Raw genomic sequence first — 21,664 nt, 5'->3', positions numbered from 1 at the left:
TGTGGATCTTCACTCATTTCATACACATGAGAATCCCTCTGCATTTAAACCTCCATGCTTATAGTTTGTAAGCCAATTACATGCTTCTGTTTTCAGTATTTGATCAACAAACAGCTTATACAAAGCTGCTTTGCAAAGCCACTCAATCACTGTGCTTTATAATAAGTGTCAATAGTGCTGTTTTAATCTATATGAAGCAACGCATGCTTTCTGATTGAATTTGTTTTTCTCCACTTATTCACATTAAACTTTAAATATCATTATTCATCATGAACAGGAAATTATTATTCCCTTCAAATCAAGAATATTGATAGACACAGGGGTTACATAACTACTGTATGTTATTTGGTTTGAGAACCGACCAATTGAAATTACATTTATTATGGGTATTCTTTATCACATATTCTTCAACTTCATTTCCACAGTACTGACAACAGATTGCTTGCTGGACCTGTAGGATAGATTTGAAAATGTACCAGATAACTGCTGGTAGGATTAAGGCTAGGGAATGCCTGCTATTGGTCTGGATATGCTGCAGGCCATGTTGAGTCACATCATGCTGTAACCAACAAGCTCGTTTGTGTTTATTTAACCTATTTATGCTTTTCTCTGTGCATAGTTTACACATTATTATATTGTTGTATATATTTTGACCTAAAAAACAGGAGTGTGTCCTACATTTAGTAAGCTAAGTTAATGGTGATAAGAGATATTGATTGACCTTACCCGATATGGAAACTGGGTATCACCTACTAACTTTGACACCTTTGGATTGGGAGGTTTTAGTCTCTGTCTGGGTTGACTAGACTCTCTGAAATTAGGGCAGACATGCCATATGTCTGGAGGGCAGCTGAAACCTGTGTGGTGAGAAAAAAAATAGCCCTTGGCACCATGATTTGCCACTTGGCACTATTGATCTGCTTGGGGGCAGATTTGCACCAGCAGCAATAAAGCTCATTGCAACTCAGGGAGCAACACACTGTTGTTTTCCTTTGCCACTGAGCGAAACAATCTGGATAACAAACCCCTACAGTATGTTTGTGAGAAACCTATATTGATGTACTGTACGCTATGAAAACAGACAAGTCTAAAATAATCCCTTTAAACTAATTTACACACCATTTACACATAAAACAATGTATCTACTCTTCAAGAAAAAAAGGGATGAATGTACATGGGACTGAAAGGGACTTTTCAATACCAGATGTCCGAGAGATGGATCACACTTCCCTTTTAATGAGACAGATAGGACTTCTGTGATGTTTGATTCTTGCCAACAGTTTCAGAAGGAGCTCATGAAGTGTGAACTAATTGAAGATTTGATCTCAAAAGCAGTCCCTGTTGCACCTGTGATTGGAGCGTACACAAACTGGTAAGTTTTATCTCTCAGGATAGGGAATAGATGCAACTTGCATTGGATACGATTACATACTTAGTGATGCAGGCTTGGTTATAAGATCCTCAGAAAGATTTAGCATTTGCTACATTGTCAACTTTATCCCACCTTTCTACATGGACCAGAAATCTAGAGTATACACTTACATTTTTACAAAACAACAACACAATAAACAATAAACAATTCTAAAAATAAATTGTACAAATCCTGCAAGGGCTGATGGGAATAGTCCCCTAATTCTACTTAAACCATTTACGTCTGAACAACTAAAGTAAATTTCAATGTTCAACTAACTTAAAATGGATGGGTGTTATGAATAAAATTTGAATTTTTAAATGAATGTAACTTGATTTCATTTATTTAGAATGACTTTGGGGTTTATAATGTATACAATATAATAGTGCTACATTCAGTGATACTGAATTAAACTTAAATTCATTGACAAGCATTTCAAGCAGAAGTCTTTTCTAGGAAGACATTGAAAAAGACTCTAGTCGAAACGTTTGTCACTGAATGTATTATCGTTCTTTCATATTTGTGTATGTTTATTGCTATTTCTTTGGGTTGAATTATCAAAGCTATTTACTCTAAATTGTCATTAGCTCAATGTTTATCTGAAAGGAAAAAAAAATAACACAATTTACATTTTTTAAACTAATAACAAAACATCTTTACACTACTCACATGCCCTTAAATTAAATGTCAGGGTTGTTTATTTCTGGTTTTGCAACTTTATTGGGTGTATTTTTGCTATCTTAAGAGAAAAAAACAATATACTAATGGCAAGTTGGAGTAAATAGCGCTGGCCTTTTCTTTAGACATACTGTTGTTGCTTAAATTGTTAAAATAAGACATATCCTGGTATTTTGCTTATTTGTATTCGTTTGGTTTACAGACACATTGCAGATAGATGAAAGAAGCTCACACAGTCTTGTTACCTAAAGTGACATATTTAAGAGCAGCACTGAGACCCACCACTCCTAAAACAAAGTAAACAGACCCCAAAATGCTTCACAGAAATTCTGATTTTTCATATGCCAAATATGACCGAGGTACACATAATATTCTCTAACCCTGTCAATTACGACTTAATCAGTTATTTAACAAGGCTGCGCAACAATCTTTCTGAGCTGAGAACTCACTTCAACAAGCCACCCTGGTAACATTCAGCAACTAAGTCTAGTCGCTCTTTAGGGTAAACACGGAACATAAACTCAGCGATGTTGAAAGATGATTAAAAGGAAAAGGTTTTACATTCCAAATAATTCTCTAAATCCTTCCTGTCAATGCAGTCTTCTGCTTGCTCACATGGAAACAGAGGAATGAAGAATTCAGAAACACATGTTTGTCAAATATAAAACATTAAAAAGATAACTCATTGATTGTTTTACATTAAAGGGTTACGTGTTTGTGCGCATTCAATGATTTAAAGCAGTTGGTTGATTCGTTTATATTGGCTACAGTAACTGACTGCAGGTTGTTTACTAGTATAAAGCATGAATGACATATTACTCTGCATAAAGAACAGTCTCTACGTTTTGTTATTGTGCATGAGTGCGTCATACTTTAAGGACACCCGGATGAAGCACTGCGTTACATCCCACTCGCCTGCTCTGTGCTTTGCCTGGATGAAAAATCTGTTTCAAAGCTGGAAAGCAGCGTCATTCTGAAAACGATTAAATGCTACCAGCTGGTGGCAGCAGTCTGGGTCTTAGATAATGTTACGAAACAAGACTAAGCCAAAATGATCACGCAGCACTCAAATCATATCCTTGTACACAACAGCGAGCTTTTAAATTTGAATAGTCAAGTTTTGCTGGGTGGTGTTGCTACTTGTGTCATTCTAAAACCAATAACACATAACCAATTCTTTATACAGATATATTTCAATATATTATATAATAAAATATCTGATCAGATCTCTATAGTTTGCGTGTTCTGCTATTAGTGATGCTTTACATATTATTTTAAAGCTACGCATCTCCTGCAAAGTGTGAGAGACTAGAGTCAGCAACGGTGTTCCATTTTCCTACGCGCATGAAAATAGACAATCGTATGGGCTACAGCATTATGCAATGAGTACCATTTTCTATACACAGATACCCTGTTCTTTTTGCAATTGCACACTTCGTAAATGCTACGGGATATGCTATTCAAACACCCATGACCTTTTTACAAACTCTGAAGAGGAAATAGTTTGCCTAACTGCTCCATGCAAACACTTGACAAATAGACAGTATAGCTCGCTTTTGACAAAGGCGATCTAAATGTTTACATACTGTTTCAATCCTCCTCTATGTTTGACACCTAGCAATACAATGCGCTATTGAAGTGCATGTATTTCTATGAAGTGGGTTACAGTAAGTTTTGTAGATAAATGTGCACAAATCAGGAGAAATATCAGCAAAGCATTAAGGGCTAGAAAAACAATTAATCCTGACAAGCAAATTATTCCAGGGGTGTACAGGCACATACAACAACATTGTTATTGTTTTGAATGCGTGTGGATCTGAGCCATGGTTACAAGATGATATCTGTTGAAAGATTAAGGGACTACCGCCTCTACTGCCGATGTAAATAAAAAATCCTTCACCTTGTTTTTTTTTTTACTTGGCAGCTGGAGTAAAATATGCACTCTGCGCAAATGTGGTAAACAACCATGCAAAACAAAAGTACACATTTGTTTTTCTCCAAGCGGTATTATTATCCCAGTGTTGTTCTTTCATGCCTTTTAATTTATCTAGACGAATATTTAAACACCGTTCTTTAAAAAAAAAAAAAAAAACTTTATATACAGTAATAGCAGTGACACTGTTTCTGTTAAAAGGTTTATAAAAAGTGCCGCTGCAGGAGAGTTGTTTACCAAGGAAGGGAAAATCAATTAATCTAGGCTACATCATCCAGGGCAGCACCACTTACCAGTTATTTTTCAACTTTGCTTTTAAAAGACGTATTGTAAGCTAATGACTTACACTTCATTCTTGATATGCGCACACATGCGGTCACACATCCTCACTGACGAATGCCCGGAGTGTATTGAGATTTTTTTTATCAGCAGTGTTATAATGCGGATAAATGGTTCCACTGTTACCAAACAAAAGAGTGTTTGTTAAGAAACGAATCATTTATTTTGCTTGAAGCAGGAGAAAAAAAAGACATACGCAACTGACAGGAAAAAAAAAAAAAAATACTGATTAATCTCAAATTGTGTCAGTCCTGCAGCACCTTTGCCTGTGTGAAAAGAGTCGTGGCAATAACAAATAAAAGGGGGTGTAAGTGTAACCGGTTGCCAATACTTTCAATCACTTAATTTAACCAATGAGCCGACCAGATGGGAGGATGGACAGGTACGCCCCTCTCAAGGTTGCACCGCCTTGTATTTTTTTTTTTAAACTAAAGCTGGATGTGTAGAACGTCACATGTTGTTTTGCTCTTCAGTTCAGTCATTCAGTGATATGCGTTATTTACTGTTAAACTGTTACAGATACCGAATGGATACCCGGGCGTCTGGAAAGAAATAGAACGACAAGGTAAAACAAGCTTTTTTTTTCCTCACATACGAAAAGAACAGATACAAAGTTAAAAAGTGAGAGTTTAGGAGAAGAGGATGGCGAGTCCGCCAACGACGGGAGGGCACCTATTTTCTAATGTTAATATTAATAATAATACTATTAAGAAATGCGGATACCTGAAGAAGCAGAAACACGGGCACAAGAGGTTTTTTATTTTGAAAGAACAGAGCGAAGGCTTGCCTGCGAGACTGGAGTACTACGAGAACGAAAAGAAATGGAAAAACAAGTCGGCTGCTAAAAGGATCATAACTCTGGACTCATGTCTGAATATCAACAAGAGAGCAGACGCCAAACACAAACACCTGATCGCCCTTTACGCCAAGGACGAGTACTTTGCTGTGGCTGCTGAAAACGAGCAGGAGCAGGAAAGCTGGTACTTAGCTTTAACTGATTTACTGAATGAAGGTAAAGTGTACGACGGGTCTGCTTCCACCTCAGCCTCTTCCCTGGTGGGGATTGAAGAGACAAACTACGGACTGATTACTCCGGCTAACGCAGTTTACAAGGAGGTCTGGCAGGTTAATCTGAAATCCAAAGGACTGGGACAGAGCAAAAATTTAACTGGCGTTTACAGGCTGTGCCTTTCAAGCAGGAGCATTGGTTTTGTCAAATTGAACTCTGAGGTGCCCTCTGTCAGTTTACAGCTAATGAATATTAGACGATGTGGGCACTCAGACAATTTTTTCTTCATTGAAGTGGGCAGGTCTGCTTCTACAGGTCCAGGGGAGCTCTGGATGCAAGCAGATGACTCTGTAGTGGCTCAGAATATACACGAGACCATATTGGAAGCTATGAAAGCAATGAAAGAGTTATCAGAATTCAGACCCAGGAGTAAAAGCCAGTCTTCAGGTACCAACCCCATTTCAGTGCCTACCAGGCGGCATTTAAATAACTTGCCACCCAGTCAGACTGGACTAACCCGGAGGTCAAGGACTGACAGCATGGCAGCTACTTCACCTGCCAATAAATTGTCCTCTTGTCGTATCCGGACAGCGAGTGAAGGGGATGGAACCATGTCCAGACCGGTGTCAGTGACTGGGAGCCCGATCAGTCCAAACATGGTAAGGACACACCTGAGTCGTTCCAATACTGTCACCACTAGACCCTCAAGAGTTTTCCATACTAATCCATTGCACCATAGCAAATCAATGTCCATGCCAGTTTCTCAGTCACCGCCTTCAGCTACAAGCCCTGTGAGCTTGTCATCAAGCAGTGGGCATGGCTCAGCGTTAGACACTATTCAGCGGCCATCTAGTGGGAGTGCCTCTGTTTCAGGGTCACCAAGTGACGGTGGCTTCATGTCCTGTGATGAGTGTGGCTCAAGTCCAGTGGATGTTAGACAGTATCTGGGCATCAGAAGCAACACACCTGAGTCCATTGATGACACACCACCATACCGTGAGACCAGTGACTTGTATAGCTACATGACAATGGGCAGGCCTGCTGGTTATAGTCGAGCATCAAGAGAAGAGTTATTGGACTTAGATAAAGCATACAGAAAGAGGACCTATTCGCTGACAACACCACCACAACAGAGAGCAGCATCCACTGTCTCCTCGGCATCGCTGGATGAGTACACGTTGATGAGAGCAACAAATGCCAGCAGCAACTCTGGCCTCCATTCATATACAGCATCACCGAAAGTTACTTACAATCCATATCCAGAAGATTATGGTGACGTTGAAATTGGGTCACACAAAAGCTCAAGTAGCAACTTGGGTGATGATGGCTACATGCCGATGACACCTGGAGTGACAGCTAAATCCAGCAGGAAGGAAGACTACATGCCAATGAGTCCCACTAGCATCTCGGCCCCTAAACAAATCATCAACCCAAGATGTCACCCCCAAGAGAATGGGAACGGCCACACAACCAATTCTCCCAGCAGCTGCTCTCTTGATGACAGCGGTTATATGAGAATGTGGTGCAGCTCCAAGTTATCGGTTGAGAGCTCTGATGGTAAGCTTACAAATGGCGACTACATGAACATGTCACCTGTTGACCACTGTGTCTCGCTTACGCCCCCTGATTACTTTCTGAGCTCCCTTAACAGCGAACACCCAAAACCTTCCACATTTAATTCATTGCCTCGATCACACAAAACACAGGTACAAAAAAATGGGGACACCGAACAGTATGTAATGATGAATTTGAAGAATCAAATGATTGTTGAGGAGTCAAATTACTGTACCACGTTGGCTAACTTGGCTGTAACAAACCACTTGGCTCCCTCACCAGTAAGACAAAATTTGGTCCATAGGGGGCGAAACATCAGGCCAACCAGGCTGTTTCTGGATACTTTGAAGACTTTGCCAAGTATGAATGAGCACCCCTTGCCACCTGAGCCCAAAAGTCCAGGGGAGTATATAAAAATAGACTTCAGCGAAACTACAAGGTACTCTCCTCCTTTGTCTAGAGAAAGCCTGGCATCTTCATTGGGCTCTACAAATGGGCACAGGAGATCCCCTTTATCAGATTACATGAACATTGACCTGAGTTCACAGTCCCCTAAGTTTGGGGATGCCTCTGTAGTTTCATTGAGTGTGATATCTGCCTTATCATGTGCTTGCAGAAGCCAGCCTGATGATGAGTACCTCAAAGCGCAGACTGCGTCTGTGTGCCTCTCTAGTCCAATAAAAGATGATTACACAGAAATGACATTTGGGATGGCAAATACACCTCCACAGCCTATTTCACAAAAAACAGAAAGTGCACAAACTACAAGCCCCACAAATGTGATAAACAGAATAACCTTGACAGATCAGATGTCCGGAGCTGAGGCTTTCATGGTGCCTGGCCCCTCACTGAACCCTGACAGAGGGGCTAAGGTGATCCGTGCGGACCCCCAGGGACGAAGACGCCACAGTTCTGAAACCTTCTCCTCCACCACTACTGTAACGCCGGTCTTTCCTTCCTTTGCACATGATCCCAAGAGACACAGCTCTGCCTCTGTAGAAAATGTTTCTCTCAGGAAAAGTGAGGGGTCTGAAGAAGAGTACGGCAGTCCCATGTGTCGTGAGACATCTGCAGGTTTTCAAAACGGACTGAATTACATTGCCTTAGATCTGATGGATGACAGCTTGGGAAAATGCGAAAACATTGTAAGACTTAAGACAGCCAATTACTTTAAAGGCGGTACTAATGGAATAGATTCCAGCCTTTATGCCAGTATAGGCTTTTTAAAGGAAAACACTGCTGCTACTCAAGGTTAGTATTTTTCTTTGTCTTATATTTAATTGCTGTGTCAGACAGTGTGTGTATATATATACTTTTATATATTCTATACAGTCAGAAACCATTGTAAAGCATTTCTAAATCATTCTGGCAACTGCAAAATAGACAGAAGTTTGTGAACCCATTCACATAGGTTAATGTGCGTTACTGCTACTTTTACCAATACAACATTGTGTGTGTGTGCAGTTAGGGAGGGATGGGTTATTGCTCCCCAAACCAGTAAATCCATACTTTTATTAGTATTTCTCTCAGTTGAAAGGGAAGCTAGTTTCCAAACGCTGGTGTATACAGAGTAATAAACAACTGAAGCACAAAAATAAAACTGAACGCAGGCCTTATGTTTTAAAAATGAATTGACTGAGCACTGGGTATTTTGTAGTGGTAGGATTTTGTTTTATTTATATGTGTGTGTAGCAAGTGACTTGTAAATAAATGTATTTATTTATTTATTTATTTATTTATTTATTTATGTATTTAAAATAATACAATACAAATCAGATTTAATGGAAAGGGACAAAGACATTTCTAATTACTTGTAACTGTCCAAAGTAATTAACTACAATCTTTTTATCTTTAATTAGCAAACTAGATTTTCTTACCAATTTGTTAATTGCATATATTAATTATCTTACCGTTTACAGTGTACGCCGCGCAGGGGTTAGAACCTTATATATATATATATATATATATATATATATATATATATATATATATATAACCTTTTCATGTAGGGGGTGAGGGGCGGCGGTTAATGTACTGTAACAACATTAAAAAAAGAATTGGTTCCGGGCATGGCTGCATTATACAGTTTGCTTGCTACAGTTTGTTGCGATAGGCTTTTGGTATAGCTAGCGATTATACATTCTATGGGATAGTGCTCATAAATAATGCGGTTTCAGAATGTTACCGAGTTTGTAGTGTTTTGTAAACTAGCGGGGTACAACAGCAACTGCAAATGCAAGGTTTGAAAGAGCGCGGCGATGCTCTGTTTATTATTGCTAATTATGTATTTAAACACTGATAATAGTTGATCAATATCCAAAGTAGAAAACTTAGTTTCTAAACAGACCCGTCTATGGACTGTATTATCGTCACGTAAACATGTTTTTATGTTACGCTTTGAAGTGTGTGTGTTTGTTTTCAGTGCGTTGTTGTTGCTTAGCAAGTCATCTTGACAACTACAGCTGTTCATTTCGGTATGGGAGCCACACAAACCGTACTGGTTGGGTGTCAAGGAGCCTATCATTTCTTAGTTTTAGCATAGCAAATCAGACTGATTAATTTGTACGTTATTATATAATTATTAATGTCTACGAAGCTAAAAAGAAAATTGAAAAAAAAAAACGGATGGATGGAATGCTAGAAGGCGAAGGAAGCTTCTGTTTAAAACCGACATTGGAATGCACCTGGTATAATAGTAGTAATAAACACACGCGCACTTAAATCCATTGCGTTTTGTAGGCAGGTGCACTTTCATTTGTATTTGATTAGAAAAGTGTATCCTATGGCTGTTGTGACAAGATAAGGGCACAGCTTTACTCTCCTCTCCTCGCTTCAAAACATGTGCAATCGCTAACTGCAATGCAAGAGACCCACGTAGTCGTGTGCCATCGTAATATATGTGTCTCTTGCTACAGTGTTAGCTACTGCACATGTTTTGTGATCGTAGGGCTTATTAACAAAAAGTGGTGTTATGTGTAATGTGGTACATATATCTGCTTTGACTTTTGGTCAATTGATGGGATAATGCAGCAAAAATGTGGGCTTCAAGAGTTTCTCTAGTATAACAAATACACTTTATTGTCCTACAGTAACCAACATTTGTAAAATTATTTGATTTGGGCTGTAGCTCAGGGATAGAAAGAGGGTCGTGCATACACGGTATTCTTACACATTGTGGTATAATTGTACTGCAAATTCCAGAAACTTAAAATCGCACTTGGTGAAATAGCTGTTTTGTTCAATTAGGCTCTGAACATTCATTACTGGCAACCTAGATGCTGTGGCCTCATGCTGATGCTTGCACTGCTGTCCTAACACCCCTTCACTTAGACGATCACGTGCCGATCTGGGTGCAGGAAGCGCGCTAGGTTACAAACCTGCTTTTTTTCAAAGCAAGGCTCTGTTTCACCACAATAAATAAATAATGTGTACAGTACTGTAGCGAAATCATACAGCATGCACTCACTAATACAGTGTCATAGTCTAGCCAGGATGGTCTATGCGAGCTGAATAGTATATCCATTTGACGAGAGCTGTAGTTTTTCTTTTGGTTTCGTTTTTTTTTTTATGGTATCCCTGTTCTTAAGAACAACAGTCGTCACGGGTACTAAACACACGGGGACTGTATTGCACCCTAAAGCACTATAACATTATAAACAATGAGCTCTGAAACCCTATTAAAGCCCTTGCACAGCACTTTTGTGCCTACAATTTGTATCCTTGAATGTAAAGATAGCTTTTTAATGTAACTCACGTGCATTTTATTGGGGAATAAATAAATAAATAAAATAAATAAATAATAAAAAAAATATCGAGGAATTACATAAAGAAAATCAATAAACTTTGGGTGTCCTTAATGGATTAGCTTTATGTTCTGTAATACTTGTTACTCAGCTGAGCTATTTTCCATTGCATGCTTGTACAAGTGTAGAGTTTTTTTGTTTGTTTGTTTTGTTTTTAGTTTTTACTGTGTACTGTGTGGTAAAGCTCATGGCAGTAACGTGTGCCTCTCAATCCGTGTTTCAAGAGGCTGTTAGTTGAACGTCGCTAGTTGTGCAGTAATTAGGGAAGGGTTATAGAAAAACAAGTGAGTCGGTTGTTTACCAGTTCACTCGGTTCATGACTGGAATGTAGTCTGTTCAAAGGTTGCTCTGACGGGTAGCTGCTCGCTTGTTTTTCAAACTGCTTGGCTTTGGGGTATTTTTTTATTTTATTTTATTTTATTTATTTATATATTTATTTATTTATATTTACTTTTTGTTTTAAATACTGAAAGCAAGTTTTAATATAAAGGGTCAATTTCCTTCTGTTTTAATATACGGCATACTTGATATTGTGTTTACTGTAGACGCAATTTACTTTTTTTTTTTTTAGCTTTGTAACATAATTTTGGTTTTGACGTTTTGTTTTTTGTTTTTTCTTATTACAAGTACACTTTTAAGATAACAACCCCTTAGCGAGTGCTCCAAACAAACTTTCATAACAATGGGCAACTGAAGTTGAGAAAGTTTAAAATGGAGAAATGAGAAATAGGTTATTTAATTGCTCATTAACATTTCTCAGCTTAAACAAAATAACATAGCATTCCAAATAAAAATGTAAAATCATGAAAAGAGATTCACAAATGCTACTGGGCAAGAACAAATAAGGTAATGGCTGTGCAGAGTTTCACAGAGTATTGTGTCTCTGATAAAGTAAACAGTTCAGGCAGGAGTTGTTTTGACCAGGATCAGCACAGGAATGTTGCCCAAGGCAGAGGAAGTGCTCAAGCTGATGATTGCTTCAGATTACTTTAGTCTTTTTCAAAATAACCAAAACGCTTTTGTATCAATTTCATTTTCACAAAACCATACAAAAAAACAAAACAAAACAAAAAAGATTTTCTGCAAAGTCAACAATATTGTTTGTAAAATTGATTAGCCCCAGGTATAAAGGTTACTTTTGAATGTGGTTGTTATTTATTTAGTTATAATTTGCTTGTAAACAGAGGCATGTGATGCCAGTTTTTTGCTTCTCACATACTACATAGCTCATGAAGTGTAAATAGTCTGTACCGTAACCTTCCTGTTCAGCCAGATTCCACTTCTTAGGCTTTGTGCCGCAGCTGTAACTGCAGACATTTACTATCAAATCATTAACACATAACTGTTGCATGTGGAATCTCAATGATTTGTTTTTGCTCACTGAAAATAGTTTGCTACTCTTAATTTATTAAATAGGGCCTTTCTTTTTATAGGTGGTACTTGCGTTCTCCGATTCGAAAATCTATCTAGTTTTGCATTTCAACTTGAGTTAGAAAACAACTGGCAGTCATAAGATTGCACACACAGATTTCAAGCATTGAAAAATATATAGAACTAGCACAATACTCCCTCCCCCAGCCTAATAGCACTGCAAATCAAATGAACCACCTTTTTGACCCCTCCCACATCATGTGGAGTACTTGAAGTTTTTTTTTTTTTTAAAGCTAATGCTGCAGAATATAAATGAACTAAGATGTATTAATGTACACTAAACCTTGTGCCCATTTTAGATGAATATGGATGCTTATCAGGTGCCAGATATTGTAACAAAGTTGATGATAAAATGTTAATAAGGTGTTTTTTTTGTTTTTTTTAAGCATCTTAAGCATTCTAGAACAGAAAGTAGTTCCATCCCAGCAGATGGCAGCCCCAGGGTTGTGCACCTGCCGTTACAAGCAGTGCTCACTTGTTATCTACTTCAGGATCGCCACTGACAATAGGCTAATGATTGCAGACCATCTGCCTCACTACCAAACAAAACAGGATCAAATAATTGCCCTTTAGCCAAGGAACGGGAGCACTACAAGAAGATAATTTAAACACTCTGTCCGAACAAAGAGACCCTTATCTTGTGTTCCGTGTGAATAACTTTTTTTTAAAAGATGGCAGTAAATTTGAAAATCAAGGTGGCTCTTGTGTCTTTCAGGAGGCTGTATTTTTTATTTATTTTTTAGCCCAGTATGTACTTTTGAGGAGGCTTCTATAATAGCTAGCTCCAGTGTTGACGTTTCCATGACACCAGTGTGAAAACAGAGTAGGCCAGGATGTTCTAGCTAAAGATAAAGACATCCCAAACGTTACCTACATTTAGTACAGAGCTAAGACGGATTACTTTACGCAGGGATTAGATATTGTTGAGCTGCTTGTTTTGTTTAGAGTCAGGGAAAGAGTCACAGGGCTGCCAAAACATTGGAGACTCCCCATCGGCTGACAGAGTCAACATCAGGAGCTGCAGGCTTGATCCAAAGAAAATTGCCTCTGCAGTAATACGCAAACCCCTGCCTTACCCTCTGTCCTGACACACCATCCACAGCAGCTTGTATTCACATTACATAAGGAGCTGTAACTTGGCATTTATGTGACACTGAACTGTCGTGTAAAAAGAACCAGCTCATACCTCTGTGATCTTATAGTACTGTTTTGGATTTCAGTGTTTTAGCACGAAATAAAAAAAGTACAAATCGCTTTTGGCAGTGAGGATTTCCTAATCCCACCTCATCAACTGCCTTGCTATTGTTTTTGCTCTTCTTTTTGGTAGTGAATATACTGTAGATGATAAAATGTTGCCGAACAGAAAGTGCAATTAAAATGTCCTTTGTCTGCGCCAGGCCAGAGCAGTATTTCTCAGTGCTGTTTATATGATGCATTCAGTCTCACAGTAGGGAGCTTTTGCACTTGAACAAATTGAGATCATTAGTTTGTAAGTGACATGTTGCTGACTTGCCGAAGTATATGCTAAAGCAACGAGGAGACAGATTGCAAATAGTTTGCATTTATTAATATCAACTATTATGGCACAGTGTGTGCTTCAAAAAAAAAAAAGAAAGATTTGGAATGAACAGGATGCAAAATGTTTTATATATCAAACAACACACAGGCTAGTATTTAAAGCACTGCTTTTAAGAAGGGATGGACAGGAGCTCCAGCTGATGTTTTGAAGAAAAGCCTGACTGCAGGTGGCTGATTCATTAAATGTTATCAGATCTCCTTTTTTTTTATCCTACAGGAAGTGTGCTCAGTGCATTATTACATAATTGGATGTCTGGAATTAGCTACTCCTAGTAACCTTCTCAAATATTGCATTGTACTGTTGCATATTAAATAATAGTTTACAGCATAGTGTAAATGTGGATAATGCAAGGTTATGACCAAAATGGACTACTTTCATTGTCCTTAAATACTGTTACAATGGTTGTTTGTGTTTTCACAGCAGGATATGAAAGGGCAGAATGATAAAAAGCAGCCCATTTTGTAATGAGTGGGGAATGTAAAGAGAGGGTTGTGACAAGAGACAGTAGCGGTGGTCATCTGCCTTTAAAGGAACAGAGAGCAACTGTTAAGATTTCAGTTAGGTCTGTATCTGAAAGTCCTCTCTTGGTATGTTACATGCTCACTATGAAAAATCTAGTACCAGCAGATGTTAACAATTACTTTCAAATACCATGCTACTTAATCAGCCCTCAGTACAGTATTGTTTTTCATCTGAACCTGAAGGGGGAAAAAAAAAAGAATACTTTCTTGTGATTTCTCCTAGATGATCTCTTAACCAAAAAAAACAAAACAAAAATCTGGATCTTTCTCCATTGAATTTGAGTCTTTTTGCAATGTTTCTATATTGAAATAGTTACGATTTAATTGAAATGTCTTTAGGGCTCCCGAGTGGCGCATCCAGTAAAGGCGCTCCTCGCAGGATGTGCTCTATAGCCTGGAGATCGCTGGTTCGATTCCAGGCTATGTCACAGCTGACCGTGACCGAGAGTTCCTAGGGGGCGGCGCACAATTGGCTGACGGCTTGGAAGGAGCACGTTTCGGAGGACGCGTGTTTCAGCCTCCATTTCCTGAGTAGGCGGGGGGGTTGCGAGCGGTGAGCCGGGGATACAGATAATAATTGGGCATGCTAAATTGGGGTGAAAACCGGGGTAAAAATAATTGGCGACGACTAAAAAAAAAAAAAAAAAAAAAAAAAAGTCTTTATTTAAAAAAGACCAAAAACAAAGATGTGACCCTCTGACTTGGACTGATTTCTGTTGTTTGTTCAGGTACTGTAGATAACACCGCATAAGTGGCATATGGTAATAACCTGGCTCTTGTACTTGCCTAAAATGTATATGCTGCCTGCTGCACATCTGCGTCAGCTGTGAAGAGCAAAGTGATTGCACCAGCCTTGACTGTGTGTGCTGTCGTGTTCATTTCGAGTGTATTGCACTAGTTCAGCAAATGTAAAATTAAGTCATTCTGCTGATCGCAGAAAGCACAGCCGCTGCTTGCCCTACCAACCTGACCAGTACCGAAAAATAAGTAGTGACTTTATTGAAAAATCTGCAGAGAGAATATGAGATTGGAATTTGCAATTCAATCTGAGTGGAACTGAGAATTTAGCTAGGTGAATGACCGTGGTATTATATGGTGGTATAGGAATTTTATTAATGATTAGTACACTCAATACGCTGTTCAAATACTAGAATGGTTTATTAATCAATAATACTGTATGTTGCAGCTTACTTATGTGTTATAAATCACTAAGTCTAAAACTTGTTTGGGTAATGGTCATTTTGTTAGCCATAAACAACAGCATTTATTCCCATAAGGTAAAGCCATTCATTACACAATGGTGAATTCTCAAATATATTGTATAGAGATCTGTCAAGAGCAAGTAAAATGGGGACACAGCTAAATAATTGCCGCAAATAAAAATAATAATAAAAAAAGCTTTTATAGGATGTCATGGGAGTCAGTTATTTTCATGCAATACTGTGTCAATGACAGTTTTACTTTTACGGACTACTTTGTAAACACAGCGCAGAGTTTCGCTGTCTCATGAATGTAACTGTAGCTTAAATTAATGTAAAGCAACTCTTGTTGGCTTCTTTGTATTCATCAGAAAAGGAACCGTTTGAGACCAAGATTCTTCTGGTTTGTGTAAAAGCTTTATTTATTTTGTCTATTTTTGCTAGTTGAGTGAGTTATCAGTGCCGCAAATTAAGCATTGTGTGTATGTGACAATGGAGGCGAACGAGTCAATTTGTAAAGAGTGTACAAACAGTTCAGTCAGCTATCTTTCTGTACTGTTAATGGGAATGTGACAGTGGTGAGCGATGGCTCGTCAGGTGGGAGTCTTTGGCAGTAGTACTGTGGCGGTCAATATCCAGCAGCATGTGTTCTGCTGTTTGCTTTTTGGCTGCCCCTCCGCTGACTCTGTATAATGTGGAGTGGTTGCTTGGCTAGGTGGCACGTACTAATCATTGATTTCCTCTTCTGTTCCAGAAGGTGAGAGATACTGTAAGTTTCTTATCAGATCCTTTATAAATTTTGATTTTGGTATCATCTCTAACTAATATATATATATATATATATATATATATATATATATATATATATATATATATATATATATATATATATAATTAGTGCCTTGCAAAAGTATTCAGACCCCTGACCAATTCTCTCATATTACTGAATTACAAATGGTACATTGAAATTTTGTTCTGTTTGATATTTTATTTTAAAACACTGAAACTCAAAATCAATTATTGTAAGGTGACACTGGGAAATATTTTTAAGAAAAATAAAAAACTGAAATATCTTGCTTGCATAAGTATTCAACCCCCACACATTAATATTTGGTAGAGCTACCTTTCGCTGCAATAACAGCTTTAAGTCTTTTGGGGTAAGTATGTACCAGCTTTGCACACAGTGTCGGAGTGATTTTGGCCCATTCTTCTTTGCTCCAGGTTGTTCAGGTTGGTTGGATGACGCTTGTGGACCGCAATTTTCAAGTAGTGCCACAGATTCTCAATGGGATTGAGATCAGGACTTTGACTGGGCCACTGGCACTGTATATATATGTATATATATATATATACAGTATATAATTTTTTTTTTTTTTAAATATCAGTAAAATATGTTTGAAGATCAGGAATTTCAGTTTGTAACTTTTAAACAGCAATAGTTTTTGTAATTTCTTACTGCATTTGTGTGGGAGTGGGGGTGGGGGGGCAATATTGCATTGAGCTTGAGAAACGTCTGTACATATAATATATTCTTTGGTAAAATAGCTTATTGATGACATATCTTTGTGCACAAAAGAAATAGATGGAGTTAGACTACATGGGAAGAAAATAAAGGGAACATTAACTATTAACTGTACATGTAGGCTTAATGAATATGAAAGCATCTGTATTTTAATAGAGAGTAATCTCCAACACAGAAAGAAAGAGTTTGTGTTCATTTTAGGTCAAATACATTTACTATATACAGTACCTAAGACACATCTATTTTATTTAGATATGGTCCTACAGTAGCTTAAGGACAGTGTAATCTTTTTATATAAGATTTTACATTTTATTAGATTTTCTACAATTATAAAGACCCAGCAGTCTTATAAATCGTGAACAGTAGTGTATTGAAACCAGAAAAAAATCATTACAACATTAAAGAAAGTCGCACATGTTGTTTTTTCTGTTGATGTTTCTGTTTGACCGGAGGGTCGTGGGTTCAATCCCCAGTGGGGGCACTGCTGTTGTACCTTTGAGCAAGGTACTTTACCTAGATTGCTCCAGTAAAAACCCAACTGTATAAATGGGTAATTGTATGTATGTAAAATAATGTGATATCTTGTAACAATTGTAAGTCGCCCTGGATAAGGGCGTCTGCTAAGAAATAAATAAATAGGACATTTTGCAAAGCTGTACTAGAAATAGCTACACAAAACCTAAAAAGATTTCTTACATTTACGTTCCTTGAAATATATATCATTCGATGGAGCCATTTAAGATCAATATTAAAACAATTTTCTTGTGTTTTTTTTAAACGATTTTAATAATACTGAGGCTAAATAAAGAAGCATGACAGAGTTTATTGTAAATTATTATCGCAAGACTTATTTGTTGTTTTTTTTTTCTTTTCTAGATTAAGAAAACATGTTTCTTTTCTGCAAGAACACGCTCTACATACAGTTCAACGCTGAAGAAGCTGCTCTAAATATAATTGTAACACAAGCTGCTAAAGGGTTACTGTTTCAGACACCAGAATGTCAAGACAGTGGTGGCACTTGCAGTATGTTTGTGCAGTGAATTCACAAGGCTTGAGGAGCTCTCTGCCTCCCTTACTTCAAATCAGGAACCATCATCTTGCTGCTTTCCTTCAAGAGTAAACTGTAAAATGTCTTGCTTTACCAGAAATTAATTTTTTAGCCGTTTCTGCGACAAAAACTGGAACGTTTGGAAGACAACCTTAATTTGCCAGCATCACAAGAAGGCTTCACGAATGCACAGCATTATGGGAGATATGTTTGTGCTTCTATAGCACAGTGGCAAAAAAAACTTGAAGAGAATAAAAAAAAATAAAAAAAGGAAAAGACACGACACCTTGAAGCCCTACCTCAAAGATATAAAAGCCAGGTAATATTGCAAAACTAATAAAAGGACTTCATTTATTTTCAAAACCGAACGTCTCGCAAGACAAATCCAAAGCCTTACCGACTTTTAGGTCCAAAGTTGGACCTAAAAAGAAAAAAAAAAAAGGAATCCTCTGCAATTAAGATGAACATTTCCTGGTGGTATCACTAATAGAAAACAATTTTCTGTTGAATGCTCAATCTACACATTTTTTTTGTATTATTATTATTATTATTATTATTATTATTATTATTATTATTATTATTATTATTATTATTATTATTATTGTAACTATTAATATGATTGTTTTCAATTTTTTTAAATGTTATTATTGTAACTATTAATATTGTTTTAAAGATTATTATTATTTAACACAGTGTTTCAAGTAAAGAAAATCAGCTTTCACCATGATAACTGCATTCATAAAGAATATGTAATGCTGATTTTTAAAACAAATTCTGTAGTCTCTGTGTTGCTAAATATGAAATTATTTATAAACCCTCTAAATATTCTTTCCCATCATACATAAAGCACTGTTAATACAGTTATAATATGTTTTCTTCTTAACCGTAGTCCATACAGGCTTACGTGACAAAAATGCTGGATGCGGGGATTGTGAAAATGGGTTGAGCCCATTGAATAGGCGTATTCCTCAAGCCCTGATTGATTTCTGTATTCATACAGGGCACCCAGGCAGGACATATCTTGATTAATGATGGTGGCCATGGCTGCCTGCCTCTTCATATTTCTAATAAGTAGATTGTAACACAAGACACATTTGAATGTAGAGTATTTTCTTTTTCAGTGCAAGCCACTGGAGTAACAACAACATACATAATAACACAGGAATGCGCTGGCCAAATTATGTTTGGTCTGTAGTTTATTTACAGTGAATTTAATACTGTACATAGTGTAAACACACAGCTCAAAACTAAATAAAAGGTGGGAATTTAAATAGTAAACATTTTATAGATTTGTTCTCGTAAAAACATCATCTATAACAATAGCACTAAACATGGTACCTGCTGAACATGTCCGCTCAGTTATCTGGAGACGCACGGACCTTTATGAATGGACACTGTATAAAAACATCCCACTAAATAAATGAGTTTGTAGTCCTACTGTAATTAAAAATTGATCAATATTCTAGAGAATCTTGCTACTAAGGTACATTTCACCAATGGCATATGCAATATTTACATTTTTAAATTTAGTTTACAGAGTGGAACCAAAAAAAAAGAAATGTGTTATGTTTGCTAAACCTTAAAAAAATGAATATTTGCAGTTTGTACATTTTTTTTCTGCCAACTTTAAATGGAAAAAAAATATTTTTGTTGCTATATGAACCTAACAGTAATTAAAACAGTGTTTTCATTATAAGTATGTATATCTATTGTTTATTGATATCAAAAGGTTAAATATGACAAGAGGCCTAATTTATCTTGCTGTGTCTTCCATTGTATATACTTCATATATTGTTAATTGTGATGCTACCAGAAAATATGATCAATTAAACTGGTGTAGTAAAGTATTGCTTTAGTCTGTATTGATTATTGATAGCCTTATGCAATAAAATACATTATTTAAAACATGAAGTTGTGTGTAATTTGTATACCTCTGGTTTTCTTTCAGACCTTATTGTGGTTTAGCTTTTGGGTTGTATACAGTACCAATAGATGTGTGACATGCAGGTCAACCCAATAGTTTTGGAAACTACATAATAATTCATAGCTCAATACTAAATAGGTAAATATTATAGTATTTTTTCTGAGATAGGACAGAATATATCATATGACATATTGAGCCATTATAATCTTGTCTATAGAGATGCCATCTGAACCAGCTAATCCCACGCACTAATTAATTAACTAATTCATGAATGAATGAATTAGACATTAAGTTCAGACTAATTGTAAACATTGTTTCTTTTTGTACCTTGCAGCCAATTAGAATTACTAACTTTTTTCTGTGTTTTTTTTAAATTAGCTAATGGGATTGTTCTTTTGCCAACAGTCATAATATGTAAAGTTTTTTTTTTTTTTTTCCCCATAAGCTCATTCAATAAAAAAAGGACAAACTTGTTCCATTTTGTCAGTACTAGAAAAGTAGAACTTGCTCACTTCATATGGGTTTATCTTTTAATCTGAATTTTTCAATGTCATCTTAAAACCTCACGTAACTCTTTTTTTATGTTTTCTTTTAAATATATCTGGTACTGGATGATTTCAGATGTAATGACTTGCAGCATATTTCTGTAATGCAAGTTCTGATATGTTTTTAAAACAAAGACCTAACTACATAGTCACGGAGACAGAGCATCATCTCCCATCAGCCTCTGGTCAAGCAGACTGTTGTTAAATGAACCGTGGTAATGGAGTTTGTCACAAAACATCCAGCCCAGCGTATGCTAACCTTTCCTGAGGGAAAAGGATTGTACTGCAGCAAACCTACAGAAGATGTAAGGAAGTCATCTTGTTGCATTTCTCTGACTGGAATCTGACACCTGAAACGGGGATTCCGTTTCTGTGGCTGAAACGCAGGAGGCCCAAGTGTAGCTCCACCTGCTGTGCACTGTCCAGAGGCAGGTCACATGCACACTGCAAGAGTGTGGCACTCAATCATTCTGTGTCTGCGTCATTTACAGCATTAGGCGGGTAGATGGGCTGCCCAGCTGCCATTAACACTGTTTGCTTTTGAGTTTGCGTGTTTGAGATCATGCCCATGCAGTTCCCCCTTCTTTAACAAACAGATTGAAACTATTATGCAACATTATTATACAGTATAAGTACACATGAATGATTGCCATTACAGATTGACATCTCTGTTTCCAGAGGTCATAAATGTATTACAATTATGTGCATATAAAGATATACAGCATCTATGGAGACAGTAGTTTGAAATGTACAGTAGATACTGTGTACAAACACTTTCAGATTATATTCTGATGTTATTTTCAAAGGATGGAAGAGAAGAAAATAACACACCAGACACGATCTCATATTACCATAATGATCAGTTTTACAGTTTATATATATATATATATATATATATATATATATATATATATAAATATATACACACATACGTATGACAAAATTCAACCTTTCCTCTTATATGTTTAAAAGTAAAACATTATTTTATAAACACTATTGTACATTTCATATTGCAAAATGGAACAAGTTATTTCCTGTGAAAAGGAATTTCCTGTTTCGGAAAGTTATGTCAGTAAAACTTAACCTTGTGTCTGTTTATATGCATACAAAAAAACAGACTCGCCGATTTTTCAAAAACCAGATTGCTGGTTAAAAGCCAAACAGTATT

General features: G+C 37.0%; 1 protein-coding gene across 1 annotated transcript; it reads left to right on the top strand.

The window, feature by feature from the left end:
• The first annotated feature begins 4,720 nt into the window (after positions 1-4,720).
• On the top strand, positions 4,721-19,934 carry LOC117407256 (insulin receptor substrate 2). Its single transcript, XM_034012044.3, has 2 exons — positions 4,721-8,175; positions 17,856-19,934. Exons 1-2 carry the CDS (start codon positions 5,004-5,006, stop codon positions 17,858-17,860), a joined length of 3,177 nt encoding a protein of 1,058 aa, XP_033867935.2. The 5' UTR covers positions 4,721-5,003; the 3' UTR covers positions 17,861-19,934.
• The last annotated feature ends 1,730 nt before the right edge of the window (positions 19,935-21,664 follow it).

This window comes from Acipenser ruthenus, chromosome 8 (genome assembly GCF_902713425.1).
Source record: "Acipenser ruthenus chromosome 8, fAciRut3.2 maternal haplotype, whole genome shotgun sequence".
NCBI lineage: Eukaryota > Metazoa > Chordata > Actinopteri > Acipenseriformes > Acipenseridae > Acipenser > Acipenser ruthenus.
The sequence above is the reverse complement of the archived record's forward strand: the minus strand, read 5'-3'. Positions and strand labels throughout refer to the sequence as shown.

Bases quoted from the DNA above. Each gene is read 5' to 3' on its own strand.
- LOC117407256 (XM_034012044.3), top strand. From the start codon at position 5,004: ATGGCGAGTCCGCCAACGACGGGAGGGCACCTATTTTCTAATGTTAAT.